At 39.0% G+C, this 21,026-nt stretch overlaps 1 protein-coding gene across 1 annotated transcript in view; it reads right to left on the reverse strand.

Annotated features, from left to right (window-relative positions):
- Positions 1-1,855: 1,855 nt before the first annotated feature.
- Positions 1,856-21,026, reverse strand: part of PTN (pleiotrophin) — a gene marked incomplete at its 5' end in the record, with an annotated part of 101,042 nt that continues 81,871 nt past the window's right edge. The window contains one exon of the mRNA XM_046668949.1: positions 1,856-2,591. Within this exon, the coding sequence (XP_046524905.1) occupies positions 2,536-2,591 (56 nt within the window). The remainder of the gene's footprint in view (positions 2,592-21,026) is intronic.

The raw sequence follows: 21,026 nt of genomic DNA on the forward strand, positions 1-21,026 counted from the left end.
ACAGCATTCATATATTCAGGATAAATCAGAAAGTCTACCGGGGTACAGGTGTGGAGGATGCAATCACTGAGCTGAACAAGGACACTGACCGGTCACTGAAGGATTGTTTTTGCTTGGGTTTTGGCGAGCCTCCTCTGTGCCCTCCTAATTGTTGGAAGGAAGGCTTGTCTTCACTCTAAGGCCATTTAAGGAAACACAGCTGACTTCTTTACATTTCCCTCTCTGTCCTCAAGGGTTAATGAACTTTAGAGTAAAGTTCATAAAACTCAGAACATTTGGAAAGAGAGAGTTTGCTAGGCCACACTATAATACTGATGATGGTCTGTTTTCTCCTGTTTGTGAGAATCAGTGATTTTTGAAGCTTGTCCTTTTGTATTTATGTTTTCCATACTTTAGTGAGATTTAGCAAGATGTTTAAAGCTGGGCCAGGGGTTAGAATAATTCTCGAGACTCAGAGGAAGTTTAATTTCATAACCTATGCAACAGAGATTAGCATTCCAACCCTTGCTTTCACAGAGAATCAGGGAGTTATATAGTTTGTTAGGAATCATTGTCAACAAGGCAGAGAGCCCCTGGCTTCCTGCCATGCCCTGTGAATAAAGGGGCATGCCACGATTATTTACAGGACTGTTTTTCCTTTGGGAGATTTTGTTATACTTCACCTTGGCTCATTATTGATTCATGGGCTGCTATTTTGGCTAAATGATGATGGAGGAGCAATATTAGGTGAGAGGCTAACAAAATTTGCTGCAGACTCTCACCATCCCTATTCTTACGGGACTCTGCTGTCAAAAGACCCGCTCGAGACAATGCCTTTCTTTCATTTCCTCCATCCATCCCCGTGAGTACTTTTTTCCTATTAGGGTCTGCTTATAAAAGGACTGCATTCACTATTCATGTTTCTGCCATTTGCACTGTACAAGGTACTCTGCTTTATTAAGCACCAGTCCATAAAATGTTCAGTGTATGTGCCCAGAAGTCCATTCCTTTTTCTACTACTCCCCCCGGCAGCTGGCTTTGATTTAGTGGGGAGATATGGACCCCCTCCACATTCCTAGCTCAAGTGGAGTCTTTGACTAGGTGGTAAAAACAGTTTAGCTTTGAAGACGCTTTGATTGCATCATTAGACCAGTTTGCAATTTTATGGCTAGCCCAGCATATGTTAAAACCACCATTTCTGAATATGTACTCAGATTTGTGTTGATAGATGGGTGTTTGTTTTTGAGTCTTATCACTTTAAAATTAGAGATGGCTGTTTCAAGAGAAATACTTTGAAGCTAATCTCAGCTGATTTCTGAGACGTTATTTCTCTGAATAATGGAAGCTTAGTCTTGTTTACTTAAACACTGTGCTTAGAGCCCAGCAGATAAGGGAGTTGTACAGATAGCCTTTGGCACTCATGCAATAGATAAGAGAGTAGGAATTCTTGGTTTACAGAAACCAAGCACAAACTACCATTTTGCATTCTGTCACTCTGATCTTGATTTGCACTGTGCAAGCCCAGACTTACACAATATAAGAGGAGCATTTTCTTAATTACTAGCCTACTAGACTGCTTTGGGACTAATCCATAGACTACTTTGAGACTTTCGTTCAATTCAGTAGCATAGTCTAACCTACTAAATATTGATAGAAAGTTAAAAATATATAGGTAGAGACATATAGATATCTATATCTACCTCTACATTTATCTATATCTAAATAAAATCCTCTGTAACATTTGTAGCCAAGAGTGACTAAATTAGTTGGTATGATAAATTCTCACTGCTAACAGGTTGATGGGGGGAGTGTAGGTGACAAACGCAGGTGGGTTATAATATAAATTATTACACACAAAAGCACCCTTTTTTCAGCATCACCTTGATTTATTTTCCTAATCATTTTTTCCTCAGATGGAAAAATAATTTCATCAAGAAAACAAATGTTTCTGCCAAAGTGAAAGAATTTCATGTTTTAATGATTTTTTTTTTAAAAAAAAGTCAACATGGAACTAGGGCATGCTCTGCTTCCCTCCCCCTATTTTGCTGACTACAATTTTTTTAAAAATCCATTGGCAGAAAACAAGATGTTTTCCTCAAATAGGATGATTATAATTTTATTGCTGCTTTGTTTAGTATATACTTTTCTCAATTGGGAAAAAAAGTCTAGAGAAAAAAATTACCTAAGAAGAGAAGTTGTTTACATGGTCATAACATTTAAATTGCTGCCAAAAGAAAAAAGTGTAAAAAAAAAAAGATTTTAAATGTAAAATATCACATAACTTCAAAAAACTTACCTCAATTTTCTACCATTTATCATGTACTATAAGTCAACTGTCTAAATAGGATTACAGTCCTTATTATAAGCCCCTAGTGGTACTATGGTATACATTTAAAAAATGCTACTACAAAAATTTTCTTTTCTTTTTGTTTCTGCCTATTGTGTACTTAAGCTATAGATAATTTTGAATAAAAAGCCTACGGTAGGTATAAATGCAATAGTTAACTGATCTTGCTTGCTGACGTCCTTTTCATGTTCCACAGAAGGTGGCATCTTTTAGTCCAGCATCTTCTCCTGTTTCTTGCCTTCCTTTTTCTTCTTCTTAGATTCTGCTGTGATTGAAAATAGAAGAAAGAGAGAAAAAAAGCATCACATTAGTAAGCTATGGTGGGAGAGGGATCCACTTTCCTCTTAACTGGCCAGGAATGAAACGATGAGATGGAAAGACAAGGGGTGTGTTTGTGTGTGTGTGTGCGCACACGTGCACAGGCACACACGCGCTTGTGCCTGCTTTTGCCAGGAGAGTGCCTGTGAGAATAAGCAAGAGTAATACAGTCTACCTCCATGTGAATACCTGTAAATGTCTCTCATCTTATTGGTTGCCCCCATTTGATATACAAAATACTGTCTGGGGGTCCTACTTAGAAAATAGAAACGCAGCTGGCGTCTCTGAGAGAATAAGCCAGGTCATTGCTCAGTGGAGAGCTACAGAAGCTTTGCTTAGCCCCTCACTCCCCACATTCCCTTTCCATGGGACTGTTGGGAAGCATTTTTTCTGACAATTTCACAGTGCGTCCACTCCCGATTTTCCCTCTGCTTATGTATTGGCCAGCTATTCATATACGAAGGACCAACTATCAACCATATGGAGCTTTGACCCTGTAGGGACTCCTAGTCTTGGATGAAGCAAATGGAATGCACCAACCTGGGCTGAACCATGTAAGTAAAGCCATGAAAATTTAAATCAAAAGACTCCATCCTTTTCCATTCAATCATCTTGCCATCTCCCTTTTCCTAAGCATAGGAGAATGCAGTTTAGGATAGGATAGGATATGTCAACTTTGGCTCCAAAGATGAGAATGGTAGTAATTACTGGGCTAGCACTGAAAAAGATGCTGCTAAATGTTTCTAACATCCTTTCCTCATCTGGTCCACAGTAGTGGCAGAAATGTATGGGTTAGGTACCTAGCAATGGAGCCTGACTACTGGAGCTTAAATCCTGGCTCCATCACTAAGATACGGTGAAACTCTGGGAAAGTTAATTCATGTATTTTTGTCTCAGATTCCTCACTTGTGAATAGGAATCTGACTAGTACCACTTCACAGGGTTAATATCCAAATTAAATGAGTTGTATAAAATCCACTGAGAACAGAATATGGCACAATGGCAGGTGCTCAATAAAGGTTAGCAGTTATCATTAGTGTGATAATAGACTAAGAACAAGAGGTCATATCTCTGTATAATTAATATTCTTCATCATCATATATTGTCTGAGGAGGTCATTGAATGTGTAAGAAACAGGACTACCAGGACAAAAACAGTGGCCAGCAGGGATTAGGTCATTGTTCATTGGATCATAGGGCCTGAGTCCAAGAGGGCCCTAAAGCTTATGATGAGAGGCCACGTGATGCCAACCACAAATGTTGTACAAATCCTAGCTTATACTTAAGCAGAGCTTGAACCTTGTCCATTCTTATCCTTACCACCTCTTCAGAAAAGTCTAAAGTCCATTATATACTAGACAAAGTAGTTTTTCTGTACAAAGTAATTGTTCTAAGCCTCTTTTACTAAAGCTTCAAGCTTCACACACAATTAGATCAGGGGTTGCTAAAATCCTGCTAAATTGCTGCTCACAGGTATTCATTTTGTTCATGCCTATCCTCAGATTTCCCCCTTTCTATACTGAAAAGACTTAATCTTTCACCCTCTTTATTTTTGCTTGTCATTATAAATGTGTCCTTCTCATGAGCTTTGAAAGTGAGATGACCAGAACTTCCAAGTTCAAAGATACCTAGAAGGTCAAAGAAGGTTTTCTGTTTAATTTCTAAACAAATAGTCAGTGTCTGAACATTTAGTAATTCCTAGTCTTGGGCTGACATTTTAAGCAGAAGCTGTATATTAGGATGGTATCATCAAGGAATAATCTAGAGTGTCAACTGGGATCTAATTCTGGTTTCTCTTGTCTCAGTTTCTCCAAATCCCTTACTGGGGAAGCCTCAGTAATTTGTAATCCTCTACCTTTCCAATAGAGTGGATATTTATGACAGTGATTTACATATTTTGGCTAGCATGTCCTTATTTCATACATAAATCTGAATGGCTGTTATACTAATTAGGGGTTTGTATACATTTATTTCATAAAACTTGAAGTTATTCTGAATATTGGGCACTATTTGATCTAGCGAATGTAGGTTGTCCATTTCAGGGAACACTTTGCGAATGGGAATCTCTCCCCAATTCTCCGTGGTAAAGGCAAGAGAACATCCTCTCTCTACCTGAGCCTGACCTTTATTTTATATTCATTAATTAACCACTTGATAAAAATGTCAAGAAGTCAACCAATTGTTCATTTAATCTTAACACCGTCAATCAATTTAGTTTTTGACATAACTGGCAAGTCTTCATGGCATTCCTTTGAGGCACTTCAGACCTTAAGTCCACTTTGGGTTCAAGATAAACAGAAAAATGAGACGTTTTCAGTAAAAAGCAGTGGTAAGAAGGAAGAATTTGAATTTGCATGAAATAAATTTTATTTCTCACATAACTAAGGGTTCAGATTTTTGAGAATAAAGAAGAAAATTGGGTCGGTGATATTGCTTCTAATCAAAAATAATTTTTTACTGACTTTTATGTATATATTACTGAGACTAAATGGGCTTTGTCACTATTTGTCTCTGTGGCCTCAAAAATTTATGAACGACCTCTCAAACTTTGCCCAGCCTACATGAGGGCTTTTAAATAGTATTATGGAATCTATGATCAGGAAAGAACGTAGTCCAACTATGTAATCAATGAAGAAATAAAGGCCAAAAGAGGGTCAGTGATTCCTCAAGATCTACAATGATCCAGCAGTAGAATCAGATGGCAGGCCATTCCCTGACTCTGTCTGACCTCTTCACCCAACATAGCACTGCCTCCGTTAATCATCACATCCGTAGTAAATGCCTATTCATCTTATTTTGTGCTTATATCTTGTCCATTGTTCAAATCACCTCCTTTTATTTGAGTCTCTACACTTACGCTTATTTCAAGTCCCCAAGCACATCCTTCTTTTTCTCTCCTAGTCTTTGGCCTTCAAACTCACTCTTCATACGATCAATCCCACACTTCCACTACCACCTCAATCTTCTTAATGCCTACTGTCTTTCAGGTACCAGTTTTGATACCACCTCTAGTTTGTTGACCTTTCGGTCTGAGTAGAAGCCTTTTCCCTTTATTCCCCTATCAGAGCACTTATCTCTTAATATCATCATTGCCACCAAAGTATAAGCTGTGAGAGGGCAGAATGTCTACTCACTGTCATATCCCTAGCCCATGGCATAGTGCCTAGTGCATTATATATTTATGTGTGTGTGTGTGTGTGTGTATATATATATATGCAGTGATTAGTAGATCTTTAGTGAAATAAATAAATCTGTAGCACAGCAAGAATACGTGCTTCACTGGCCCACCATGAACCAATCTTCCTTATGGTGGTTCCTTGAGTTTTCCTTGGTTATTTCCACCTCAGCCTTTACACGTAATGGCCTTTCTACCTGAATGCTTTTACTCCTACTATTTCAACTTTGCTTAGTCAATATCTACTCACCCTTAAGAGCTTAGCTTCAATTTCACTTCCTCAAGGAAGCCTTCCCAGAACTTCCAGACTAAGCAAATTCACCCACAGTTAGATACTTCCATTGTGTCTCTCATTGCTCTTACCAAAGTTAGAATTGAACTGCTAATTTTGTACCTAGTTATTTAATATGCATTTCCCCTTTCATATGAGGGTAGAGACTGCATCTATCTTTTGCATCTGTGTCTTCAGTGCTTTGTATATGATAAGTGCTCCTGAAATACTTGTTGCATGAAGAGTGAAGAAATGAACACTTGAATGGGAAATGGAAAGAGTCAGCAGATTAATATATAGAAAAATAGTATTTGCCAAGGAAAGTAAAGAGTGTAAATTCAATCAGAAGCTTGCAATATTTCAGTTCTTCTTTAAACAAAAATATTTTGTGAAGAATCAAATTACAAACATATATACATGAAATTTATCCAAATTTCTCAATACTTATTCTTGTCTTTAAAGTAGAAGCCTGAATTAACTCTGCAGGTAAAAGTAATGTCCCATTTTAGTAGCCTTTCAAGGTTACAGTGAGAGAAATCTTTACTATGAGCATGAGGGTCACGAATTGGCCTGGAGCAGAGCTCTAACTTGGTAAAGCAAAGTGCTTTGTAATAGAGGCATACAGCAGCTACTCCCAAAGATTTTAAGGGCCAGTATGATCACTGTCCTTATGTGAAACAGTAGGACACCTTAGTTCACACTGAAAAGAGCCCAGTCAAGGGAAGGAAGTATACACATGCCACACATCAAATAACACCCCAGGTTCCGCGTCACTCTTCCCCACCTGGATTGAGGCTGTGAAGCAGAAAGGAATGCAAACAGGAAATGGGCCATTGCCAAAATGTGAGAGTAAAGGGCACCTGCCTGAAAAGTGACTTATTCTTTTCTTTTGCATGATCCCTGCCAGGACATCACTGCACTGGAAACTCACAGTAGTGCCCTTGGGGTGTTTCAGCTTCCTGGGTTTACAAACCTTCTCCCTTCTCTTTGGCCAGTTTTTGAGTTGATGGAGGATAGTACTCATCTCTCTCAGGGTAGGAATGTAAAACTTTGTATTATTTGAAAAGAAACAGGTTGTTTTGTTTAAGATATGTTTGAAAGTATTCAGAAATTCTTAAAAGTTTCAGAAAGTCCTAAGACTTTCCTAAAAAGAAATACTCTAGAAAGGATTCGGGCTCCTCACATAGCTATGAGTCATAGCTCTTGGAGCGCCATCTTTACTGTATTCTTTGCAGAAAATTCAAAATTTAGCCAAGAAAATTCTTTCAATGCATAGCAACTACTGATAGTAAAGAGGAGAGGTAGTGAGAAGAATCCATAAGAATTAAGAGGAGCCATGCTACAATAAATTCTGAGCCCATATACTGTTTTATTCTGAATAGAAAACAAAACCCTGATGGACACTGAAGTCATAAGTGACACCGTGGCCTTTTGTTTAGTAAGGTTATGGGGAAACAATGAAGTTCTTTTAGAATGGTACTGGGAACCAAGTCTTCACCTAGAGAATTGGTTCTAATCAATGTCTGCCATTTAGTGGCTCTGTGATCTTGAGAAAATCAATTATTCCACATCTGTTTCCTGTAAACTGAGAATAATAAAATCGAATATCTCCTCCTCAGAGGGCCATTGTGAATATCACGTGAGACTACGACCTCTAAGATTGCATTTTACTACTACTGTTCAGAAAACATTCATTTAGCAAATATACACCCTATACCCACTATTTATCAGGGTCTGCTCTACATGCTGGGATGTAATGGCTAACAAGACACAATTCTGCTCTCACAGAGTTTACATTACAAGTAATGTTTTCAGGATTGCTCTATGTGAGGGGCTTTCAAAATTGTAAAACACTCTAAAAGTATATGTTTATATTAAAGATGACGGGTATGTGGCAGCTGTTTTTATAGTTTCAATGCCTATTTCTCTTTCTGCGAGTTACTATGACATCACTGATGCATGTTACTAGGGACAAAAAGTATGCCTATAGCCAATTTAGCATGAAGGAAACAGAGAGCTTTTCCTCTCTGAGTTATTTCGTTCTTCTTTAAAAAATATTAGTTACTTTTCTGGTTTTAAAAGCAACATAGGCTCATATAGAAAATTAAAAAAGTATATACATGTTTTAACAGAAATTACTCATAGTTTCACAATCTAGAAATAACACTTTTAACAGCAGGTTTTATTTATGTTTCCTTTCTATGAATAGATATAATATATACTTTAACTAGGAACATATTCACAGTCGATCAAGTATATTCTACTAAAAATTCTGTTGTATTATTTTCCATGCCGTCACATATACTTTGAAACATGACCCGGTAGTATTCCTTCCTGTCATTCCAGTCCTTATATTTTATAATCTTTCTTCCTTTGTTGGTCGGTTGGCATGCTCTCACTTTTTGTTATTATAAATAATGATGCAATGTGTGTTTTTGCAGACAAATCGTTGTATATTTGTCTTGCCTCAGTATAGATTATTAGAAGAGGATCTGCTGAATCAAAGGGCAGGACATTTTTAAAGCTCTAGATATGTACTGGCAAATTTCTTTCTTGAAAGGAAGTACTAATTTAAATTTTTATCAGCAACTTAGATGAGACCCTATCACAGCAAACTTGCTCTTGAAAGGCAAATGATCAAATGGCATGAATCAACTCTTCCTCATCTATTGAGAAGCCCTTCAGGAATAGGATTGCCATGTAGTTAGTACAAGTAAACATCCATTTCAATATTAGGGAAATCTGGGGGAAATGGGATTAGTAGTGGGCCTTGAAAGAAATACATCAATTTAAGAGTTTTTCAAAGACCTGTAGGGGAGATACTAGTCCAAGAAGTAGAAGAGTTGAGAATTTTGGAATAAGTTTATCTCATTTTCTTAACAAAATTTCTTGATTTGATTCCTTTTTTTTACAGATGGCCTGCTGTGTACACAGAAAACATAAAAAGGATTTAGAGATGAAATGATTGAGAGGAGCCCAGATTTTAACCAAAGTGAGTCAACTTTTGTTTGCTACCGACTTAAACAAAGTGGCTTTGGGCCATTAAACCAATGGGAAGAACTATTGATTAGAGTAGGAATAAGAGATTTGCACCTTAAGAGGTAGAATTCATATATGAGGAAGCGAAGCTATGGACACTCAGAAATGGACACAGCAGATTCAGAGGTCAAGAGTGCCAGCCAGTCAGCGATAGCTGGAGGCGTGCCATAGAGACCACTAAAGTTAACCTCTGGAGACTCCTTCAATAAATCATGAGAACCCAGTGAAGGAAAAGGATGATATCACTGTCAAAGAGTACTGTCACAATGTAAATATGTCCAAAAGCCTGAGTACCACCCAGCTGCCTTTAATGCTCCATGAACCTATTTAAAGGAATTCACCTGTGCTGAAGAATTAGCTGCCCAGTCACCTGTAAATATCTGATCCTTCTTACTATGCCAGCTATGCCTCAGAACTGATAATAAGGCTTATTTAACTCAATGTACAACTCATGATCCACCCAGAATCCAGGTACTAGTTGGCTAGGCTTCCTGACATGGCACCATTCATTAAATTTTTCAATATTTCAGTTTAAATTGGGGTAGCAGGTATTAAGTGGCACAAGAGAAGATGAAATTTCTATTTAAAAATCAAAAGTATAATCTTTTAAAAGTTTTCTTAATATATCATTCTCAGATATGGTTCAGTTCAATGTCTATGTAATAATTTTGTTGTTTCTTCTGTGACTTCTTATTTTGTAATAAGCACTTACTTCATTTTGGACATTTTGCTTCTTTTATGGACTCAATGCATTTACTGCTAGGATTATGTGTGGAACACATACATACATACATACACACATACGTATGACTGCCCCTCAGTGCTGCCCACATGCTGATATCTGGTCTTTCCTTACTGTCCACCTTCATTTTTGCTCATCAGCTTTCTGTTTCATAACAGAATACCTAGTACTCTCTCTCAACTATCTGCCCTTCTACACATTTGCTTTCCAACATCAAGTAGATGTGAATGAAAGAGTATGCATCTGTGTCTAGACACAGACTAAACATGTCTTGTGCCCGGCCCTTTGGGGAACCTCTATTTTACCCCCATATACTTTGAGAGGTGACTCAGCCCTTAACTGCATTGCCTCAAAAATGAAAGCTCAGCTATGAAGGCTAGTGAGTAATGTAGATTTAACTGAAGGTTTAGTGGAGGAAATGAGGTAATTATTTCACCAACCACACAGAGCAAGTTTGATAGACGTCCCTAAACGTGTCAGTTATTTTCCAAAGCGACTCACCCAGTATCAGTAGGTGAAGCCTTTCTCCCCTCATCCAAAGATTCCTCTCTACAGCCTTTTCAGCCTCTTTTCCTTCCTGTGTCTCCATTTCCCTTTCTTTAGGGGAAGCAATTGAGATATCTCTTAGCTTCTCCAACCCATCAAGAAAGGGACCCTCTTTAGGATGCATTTTCTTTATACCACAGAGTCATGGTGTGTTGGGGTCACTCACTGATCTGACCTACATACTTGTGTATACCAGGTAGAAAATCACCAAGTTAAACCCCTATTTTTAGCTCAACACATCTACGTCATCCTTATGTTTTAGCTACACCTATTCATTTGTTTGGAAATGTAAAAACAGCTGAACGTTTTTGTGGATTTCTCCTGAGAGTCATGAGAGAGAAGAGCAGTATCAGGAGAGAAGAACAGAATCAGAGGTGCTTCCTCTGCAAGTCTTTTAATCCAGGGCTTTCTCACTTTTGTGTAGTTATGGAAGGAAAATCAGAGGGTGTGTGTGTGTGTGTGTGTGTGTGTATTCAATACTCAGTTGCTAAATACTAAATTTTGTCTTCTTCGCCTTTGGCAAAAAATGTTTTTAAGTACTAAATAAAATTGAAGAAAGGCAAACATGGCTAAAGCAAGTGAAACTCTGAAAGAACGTATAATTTTATGTAGGTAGCTTTGAGAATTATGCCTATGCATTTGTGGGTACAATAATACCTCTGTTAGAGACTCAGCGCATGTCTGTGTGTGTGTGTGTTTGGTTTGACAGTCACTGTGTGCTGTCACACTTGGTGCTACTGCTGGCCCTAACTCCATTCTCATCTTTCTCAAGTTACTTTGAAGAACTCTAGAAGTCAGCTAGAATAGAGTAATATACTAAATGCATGTGCGCGCGCACACACACACACACACACACACAGAGAAAACTGTGAGTGGGGGAATCAATGTTTAGGTTTCTTCTGTTCAGCAAAAGCATCTGCCCCTTCTCAATTTGTAGGCCACTCTCAAGACCTTACAGCTCTTGACAGTGACCTCCCTACTCATGGATTCACTGACTTCTTCCACATCAAAGCAAAAAAGAAGAATATTTATTTCTGATATAATATTTAAATATTTAAAAGCTTGTTTTCTGCAATGATAAGGGCACAGGTATAAAATTTGTCTCATATAAATTATATTGGTAGCCTAAGTCAGAAATGAGATGTATTATTATAAACAACAATAAGTAGTTCCCACTTTACACATCATTATTTTCTATTGTCATAGCTGATGTTTAATATTATACAACTAGTGCTACTAGAAAATCAAAATGTGATTTATGAAAAAAGGGGAAAGCTTGAACTCCAGAATATTTAAAATTTTAGTAAGTACACCTCCATAAATCATTTTTTATTTGCTCCCAAATGGATTCTTCTTTTTGGTTTATATATATATATATATATATATATATATATGTATATATGTATATACATATATATATACATAATCAGTTGTTTTGTGCTGAATTATCTCCCCATCAAAAATTCACGTTGAAGTCCTAACCCCTGTACCTTAGAACACGAACATATTTAGAGATAGGTCCTTACAGAGATAACTATGTTAAAATGAGGTCATATGGGTGGGCCCTAATTCAGTAGTTCTGCTGTCCTCATAAGAAGAGGAAATTTGAACATGGACATTTACAGAGGGAAGATGACTTGCAGACACAGGAGAAGATGGCCATCTACGAGCCAAGAGAACCTAGAACAGATCCTTCCCTCGTGGCCTTCAGAAGGAATCAACCCTGCTGAAAGCTTGCTCTCAGACTTCTCGCCTCTAGACTGTGAGAAAATAAATTTCTGTTGTTTGTCACCCAGTAAACTGATACATCACTGAATTAGATTTCCCAACATCTTTCATATTTGTATATCTTTCAGAGCGCCTTCATTAGTTGTAGAGGTGTAAAATACATGTGAGTTTACAATAGCCAAGACATGGAAGCAACCCAAGTGCCCATCAACTGAGGAATGGATAAAGAAGACGTAGTACATATATATAGATACACAACAGAATACTACTCAGTCATATAAAAGACAAAATCGTCCCATTTGCAACAACATGGATGGACCTTGAGGGTTTTATGTTAAGGTGAAAAACCCAGACAAAGACAAAACCATATGATTTCACTCATATGTGTAAGATAAATAAATACACGGACAAAGACAACAGATTAGTGGTTACCAGAGGGGACAGGGGCGGGAGGGAGAGCAAGCGGGTAAAGGGGCACATATGTATGATAACAAATAAAAACTAGACTATTGGTAGTGAGCACAATGCAATCTATACAGAAACTTATATATAATAATGTACACCTGAAATTACACAATGTTATAAACCAATATGACCTCAATAAAATAATTTAGAAATATACATATGAGTTTATTGTCATTTTTTATTTGTCCCCTAGACTTTTAAATATACATTATTTAAATATGTGACTTTGGTACTATGTAATGTAGGATTTTATGTTCATTAATTGTTTCACAAATGCTTACTGCATCAGTCCTTTCCCCCATCTCCTTGTCCTTGTCCTCCAGATTTCGAACAGTGAGCTCCGTTTCCCCATGTCGTTTCTCCCATCCCCACCACACCCAGCACTCTTGTCTATGCAGCAGCAAAGGTTACATCTAAGGAGATTCCCCTGATCTTCTCTACAATTTTAGACAGTAGCCTTTATAGCAGCTTAATTTATTACTCTTGTGTGTCTGGGAAAAGATCTGAAAATAATTTTTTTCTATTTTCTGTAGAATGAAAATAATTTTCAAAAGCCTTGCAAGAACAAGCGCTGTGAATGCATTAGACCACGTAATGCATGAACAACTCTGGGTCTTGCCTCCTGTGTGCTGAGCAGTAGGACACCAGGAAAATTTTTACCTGCTTCTTACTCTTTGGATCTCTGATATGCTCTTCTAAACACATTGTTTACTCCTCTAGAAAAAACCTTTATTTTTTTCTTTTCCCCAGCTCTGTGCACTGAGCAGCAGCCAGCCCGCTCTGATTTCCCTGTAGGTTCCCGGAGGCTTTGCATCAGTGCAGAGCTGGCTGGAGTCCCGGGGAGGGTGCGAAGCGTCTCCACTGGCAGCGCTTGTTACCAGGACACCAGCGCCTCTGATCCTCGTGAAGCACCAGTGTCTCAATGAATCTTACAGCAGAGAGGAGGCAATCCTGAATCCAGCCTGGGAGGCATCTGGGTGTAACAGGTGCATCGCACTGCTATGTCTTAGTCTCGAGGACCGTAGCCCTTTTAAAGGACCTCAGCTTGATGAATGCAGCACTAGAAATTATCATTTGCTTCAGTGCAACTATTACATAAAAACAAGCTTGAGCCAAAAACTGACAGAACAATATAAATGACCCCAAACATGCTTATATTAATGTTTTAGGATTATCTTGAAACAAAAACCAAAATTATGAATTTCGTTTAGAATACCCAAAGATATCTTGTAGAGTGGTCTCAGTTTGAGAAGGATTGACATAATAGAAGAGAACTCTGGACACAGACTTGGAGTTCAAGTCCTGACTTCAAGTTCAAGCATGACCCCTCACTGGCTGAGTGACCCTGTGCAAGTTGCAACCTTGGTGTCCTTGTTTATAAGATGTGAGCAAATCTCCTAGGGGCTGCCGTGGGGATTAAGTGAGACAATTGCATGCTAAGGGCTTAGTATAATGCCTGTCATATCATAAATAGTCAGTAAATAGGAACTACTTCTATGATTCCCAAGAAATGCTGATGCCAATGGCTGCAACTTAAAACACATGGCAGAAACGCTTAATCCAGAGAAGGTAGAAAGAAGAAATGCAAAAGTTTCACTTGGGAAAAAAGAAGGTCCCTTGACTCAATAACTAATTAGTGTGCACATTGTTCTATCATGCAGGCTTCCTTAAGACTGATTATATAGAGCTGTTTTGTGTGTGAACAGCTAATGAGCCTCTGAGTGTGGAATTTACCAAGGGAGATGAAAGCAGGCACACCGTGTGAAGTAAACCCTACAAATATTTATAGTTCATAGCTCTCGATCTGTCCTGGCAAACAGGACTAAAAATTCTTTAATAAAGATGGGAGTAAAACACCCAGAGGACTCTTCTTCCAGGTGAATACAGTGTGCTTTAACAGTGATTTCTCTGTACATTTTTAAGCCAGTGAATAAATGATGGGTCTTAGTGAGCCAGACCAGGACAATTTAGTTGGACACATCATTCATTCATTCAAGTTAATACTATTCATTGAGTTCCTCTCGTGGACTGGGGACTATGAGATGTGGTAACTTACAAAGGTGAATGATCTGTGGCCCCTGCCCTCGAGAGGTTCAGTGTTGGGAGAGGCGAATTTGCACTTGCTACAGCGGAATGAACGAATGTCTCATCAGAGGAGTCAGCCGTCGGAGAGAAGGCAGCGACTTAATGCCTGGGAAGGGAAGTCTGGCAAGTTTTAACACTGATCTCTTCTAGTCTTTGAACAAAACAAATTTTTTGGAGTCTCAGGGACTTTGCACTTCCCCTCATTTCACTTACAACACTAGTATGGCTAGCTCTGTCTCCATCTTCAAGGCCAACTTCAAAAGTTACCTCTCAAAGAAGCTTTCCCTGGTTACTCTAGCTAACTTAGCTCCCCCCACAGCACCCCCACCAACTCAGTCACTCTAACACTTGGCTCTTTCGTTTTTGAGATGACTTACTCCAATATGTAGTTATCATGTTATTTATTTATTAAAGATTTTACTTTTTTTTTTCCTTTTTCTCCCCAAAGCCCCCCAGTACATAGTTGTGTATTCTTCGTTGTGGGTTCTTCTAGTTGTGGCATGTGGGACGCTGCCTCAGCGTGGCCTGATGAGCAGTGCCATGTCCGCGCCCAGGACTCGAACCAACGAAACACTGGGCCGCCTGCAGCGGAGCGCACGAACTTAACCACTCGGCCACGGGGCCAGCCCCTATTTATTTATTTATTTATTTATTTTTGTCACTATTATTTATTTATGGTGCCTATGGACTATAGCAGTAAGAGGGAAGGAAAGTGGCACCTAGCATACTGCCTGCTCCATTGCAGGCTCTTAATAGATTATATAAATAAATGAATAAATGGGAAACGGTGCCCAAGGACCATATGCTTCTCTCTTTCATAGCATTTGTCATTCTGCACAGTACATTGGCATTTGACCTCTGCTTCTCCTACTGCAGTGTAGGTCCATATAGATCATTAGCTTATCCCTGGTGCTAACTCTAGCATGTAACACCCACTCAGTAAATATTTGCTGAGTGAGCAAGCTAGGTTTTACAGAATGAAATGTATGAAGTATAGAAGAAGAGGAACAGGTTCCAGGTTTCTAGAACCACAGGTGCAGAGATACGGACGTATACAAAATCGTGGCCCATTCAGCCATCTCCAGGAGTTTGGTATGACTGAGGCAGAGCATATGGGTAATATCTGGAGTAAGGATCAGGCAAGGGCCAAATTGGATGATGTATGAGCAGGATGTCCCGCTAAGGAATCAGGATATGATTCTGTTGCTGATGTAAAGCCATGATAAAAGAGGGATTTTAGGAAGAATAAGTTGGTCTGAAATTCATCACATTTCTTAAATAAGAAACTGAGAAACCTGCATTGAATAGATACAGGGGAAGGAGCTGCAGATAGTGCAGGAGATCTACAGTCAGACCGCCTTGTAATTGAGTCCTGGCCCCTCTGCTTATTAGCTGTATACCCTTACCCCCGGCATCTAACCTCTCGAAGACTTAGTCTCCTCATCTGTAAAACTGGGGCTGATAATCGCAACTATTTCACAGAGTCTTTGTGAATATTCAGCGACACAATGTATGAGCAATGTACTAAAATATATGCAAAACATCTAGGCTCACAATAAATATTAACTATAATTACTATCATTGTAATCACCATAATTCTTTTGCCTGAAAAGGTGCTGAAACACCCAGCTCAAGAAATTCATTTGGAAGGAAGGAAATAGTCTTAAAAATACTGCACATTTATCAAGCCTTTTTACCTATATGACTTCATTTTATCTTTACAACAATGCCTGAAGTACTCATTGTAGACTAATTTAAAGGAGACAAAAAATTATCATTCTAGTAAGAAAGGGGCAGAATTAGATCTTGTCACTTCAAGTACATGGATGTATCATGGTATAAGTACATGGATGTATACATGTATCCAAGTATCATGGATGGGAAATAAAATACAGATATTGAAAGTCATTTCCACAGGCAAAATAAAAAAGAAATCAAAATCTTGAGAACAAATTGAATAAGAGAGTTTCGCTCTGATCAAAAGGACAAAATTCCCTCAAGGCACCCCAGGCTGCCTCTTTCTGGTTAAATGCAAGAGCAGAAACCATCAACCCCTTTGGGGGTCCCAGGGGGCAGGGAGCCCATCCCAGGCTAACCTGCAGTGGGATTCAGCCCCTTCACCTCTCTCAACACAGTTCAAAGTCTCTCAGCTTAGCACAGCTCATCCACAGAGTGCTGCCATGCTCATTCCTAAGGGATGTCAGAGCTCAGAAAATAGAAAGAAATGTGGGGGAACTTCTTTTATCTTTAAAAGAACTAACAAAAGAATCTCTTTAGCAGTAGAGAATTGAGAATGCTGGGAATATCACTTGACTGACCCCCTTTCCCATTTAATAATCAGCTGCCAAATGCTGTGCCCCGCACACAACTGAGTCTTGCGCTTAAACAGATGCTGTTCTTTGATCTTTAAAGATGAATTGTCAGACCTAAGAGAGAGCTAGGTAACTGTCCAAAAAAAAGAGCAATGAGATGGCAAAACTTCCAGAAATAGCTGGGAAGAAATAAAAGGAATTGGAGTGATCGTGAGCAGGGAAATATAACAAGGACCTGGTACCAGTAAAGCATGAATTGGTGGACAGGACAGCAGGAGGGATTAACATTTCCCTGGACCACCTGTAACATAGACATCCATCCATGTGCTCCTGCCTCTGCCAGTCCCGGAAACCATTTGAGAAAGTCCTTTAGCCAGACAAATTCAGAGGCTGACATGAATGCCATGCTGGCCTGTCGATATCAAAAGGAGCCTTCACAATACCCCTTATATATCTTGTTTGAAAAGTAACAGCTAATAATTTCCAGATCAACAGTAACTCAAGATTCTAGAATGTAATTCTAGATTCAAGGCGATCATTAGGCCATATCACCTGTGGCACCTGAGAAAATCGCAGCTCATTTAGGGGCCTTCCACACAAGCCCCCACCTCAGTCTCAGCTTAGATTCCACACTCCAGTGATAACTAACAGAAATCTGCCAGTGGACTGCACCTGCTCACACAGATAGGACTGTCCACAGATGAGCCCATCCTGCCAGCCCTGCTTAGCTTGGCCATCTTCTAATTCTACAGTGAACCCAGCCTCCAGGGGACCACTGAGAAACACTTGTGGCTTAGAGAAGAGTTATTTGCCCTCCAAAGGGTTCTCTGCTCTGACCTTTTATACAGTGCTGTCAGCACAGACTGCACATTTCCAACTTTCTCAACTTGTTCACAGCTCAATTATCCCTAAAGATTCTTTTCAAACTGAAAAGACTGTAGTGACTCGACAAAAAATTACTAGTGGCTCCAACAAGAAGAGACCTAACTCTCTCTACAGTGGGGTACTCAGCTGTCCCAATATAAGATTATTGTTGGCAACTTCTCCAAGAAATCTCATCAAGGCCTAATCTAGCCCAAGAGGAGAGAGAGTTAGGTCTAATGACATCCTCCAACACATTCTGACATTCCTGCATACTCCTTGGCAGATTGCTCACTAAATACCAATTCAAGATCCTTTCAGCTTCTCGTCTCATATTTACAGGTAGAGTTTGAAAGGTAAAGACGCATTTCCCAGACTCCCTTGCAGCATGACTTTATATATGACCTTGTTCCCATCAAGCAGGCACACTTATATAAGTCTTAGAGGTAGAAGTGAGCAACCAGAAAAAAGGGCCAAATTTGGGGAGATTCGCTATTTTGGCAGAAGGGAGGTGGAAGTGTCTGATTTTAGGGGACCGCTATGGTGGAGTTTCCAGTGTTCAATTCTTCAAATTATATGTGCTAAGCAGTGGGGAATTTCAGCAGGAAGGTTTCTGTTACATGTGTCCCGTGTGGTGTGATTAGACATTTCTCTTGGATCTGTTGCCTTTTGCCACAATATTGCTAGATCCAAGACAAATCATCTGGCCCTTCTGGAGATTCTGTGAGCTATATAATACCCTCAAATACACCCCTTTGTCTTTAACTAGCTAAAGTAGATCTTGCTGCAGCCAAAAACCCTGACAGAGACAGGATTTTCTTAATTAATAATATTAATTAACACTCTCAATCTCTTTCCTAAGAACTTAAAATCTCAAGTGTTCAACATAATTGCTCACCAATTTATCCCTGCTAGATTCTGGCAGCAATTAAGCAAATTCCAGTTCCAATCTTCCAGTCAGTCAATGGACTTCCCCAGGGCAATCCTGTCCCCATCCCCAGGAAAGCTACATTCCAATTACGCATCTTTCAAGTCTCATGTCTACATAAGAATATCAATATTCTCTCTTCTTCTGGGTATATAATATTCAAGTAGATGACTAAAAGCTCTCCTGAGGTTAAGTGGGGTTCCAACACAAGAGAATCTTTAGATAAGGGTTTCCGACTTGCTATGTAGTATCATCAAAATTGTGGATGAAGACTAGAGCGTAGGGTTTGTGCAAAATTGTACAATAGCAACAGGAAGGACCACTTCTGTACCTCAAGAGGTAACGCTGTTAGACTGGAGTGTGATGAAGTTTAATTTTTAACTAAAGTGAATGGGATATTTAGTAATTTCCCAGAGTTTAGATGGCAACTCTACATATTAAGCATCCTTGCTCCCCAAGCGAGTTTTTTAAATATTTTAGCCTTATTAGTAATGAAGTCACAATGCCATTCTCCAGTCTTTTCTCAATTTAATGCTGGGTGGTCACAGCCTTACCAACAGCTCTAGGTTCCATTCTAAAGTTTCAACAGCATGTTTCCTACACCACAGTGGGTTTCACACAATCCATTCCCATTTCCCAAAACAAAAGAGGCCAGAAGCCAAGCAAAAAAGTTTTATAAAACAAATAAACGGACAAGCGAAACAGAACTGATGATGTGTTTGATGAGGATAATGATGGGAAAAACGGTACTTTCTGGCTATGAGCTCAGTGACTGGACTGAAAAGGCAGAAAAACGACATCAGAAAAGAACAAAACCTGCAACTGATTCTGCTGCCAAACTATAGGATGGACTTGGCTGAATCACCGATTTCCTCCGTCCTCATTTGTTACCTGAGGGTTATATCAGATGACAGGCAAGGTCCTCAGAAGTTCTAACCCTTAATGATTCTAGACATCGAGATTTATCTAATATGGCCAGTTTCATGAGTTTATAATACCCAGAAGCACCCTGGTGCAAGTGAAAAGGAAGCAGGTCTTCCATATCAGCCTGGCTTTGAATTTGAATCCTGGTTTCCACCACTTACAAGCTGTGAAACCTCAGGCAAGTTGATTAACCTCTCTGAGCCTATGCTTTCTCATATATAAAGTACGATAAATAGAATTCACTGTATAGAGTTCCTTTGAAGCTTAAATTAAACCATGTGGAGAGCCTATCACTGTGTCCGATTCAAAATTAGTAAGTTGCCAAGCTCTCTCCGTGCTTTTCATATACTGAGTTAAAATAGGGGAAAGCATTGATGCCTTCCTTATTCTTTCCTGAATAAAGTAAGAAAATAATTTATAATTGTATAACTTTGAGAAAAATTTACTTAAATGACTTTCCTGCAGCTTCCACCAGCCTGCGGTGGATTTAGTGTGTGAAACCTTTTCTCCCTTGAGCATTTACTTATTACACAAATGTTTATTTGGCATCTACTATGTGCTACTCCTTGTTCTAAGCAGAAGGGGTACAGTAAAGAACAAAAGAGGCCAGATCCCTATCGTCTGGAAACTTTGATCCTGTTGGATGTCTTCCAGAACAGATTTAGAAATAGCGTTCTAGAAAATGTCTTCTTCCATTTGAGAGGCATCTTGCATGTCAGTATGGGGCTTTACAAAGCTCACCTTCTCCTGTTTCAGAGGAAAATAAAAACTGTGGAGGCTGGCTTATACCCATATATGATTTAGGTGAGAAATCAGCAGGGTACAAAAGAGAACATGAGTTCACTCTGTCATTTATTAGAAATGTAACCCTGGGCAAACAAATTAACCAGTGTGCCTCAGTCTCCTTCATAATAGTGTCTACTCGCAAGGATATATGGGACTTTAGGAGATAGAAAATGTAAAATACCTAGAACACGGTATGAGAGTGGAAATGGAACAATATTAAGGAGAATACAGATTCTGTTTGTTATTTGATTTCTCCTTGATCAGAAAAATATGAGCCATCTTAAGGTTAGAGACACCTAAAGGGAAAGCTGTAACATCCATTTATGGTTACTTGAGAAAAACGGTACAGAAATATACACAACCCACACATGCCACTTGTTACATTTTACTTAAACCAACAAAAGTAAGTCATGGAAAGTATGTGTGAGTCCCATTAAGAAAATCTGCTATCTGACAGATCTTCCAAGCTCAATTCCTGTGATAACATTTTTCTTTGTGCGGGGCGCCTGGTGCCAAAACGG

The sequence above is a fragment of the Equus quagga genome, chromosome 8 (assembly GCF_021613505.1).
Source record: "Equus quagga isolate Etosha38 chromosome 8, UCLA_HA_Equagga_1.0, whole genome shotgun sequence".
In the NCBI taxonomy this organism is placed as follows: Eukaryota; Metazoa; Chordata; class Mammalia; order Perissodactyla; family Equidae; genus Equus; species Equus quagga.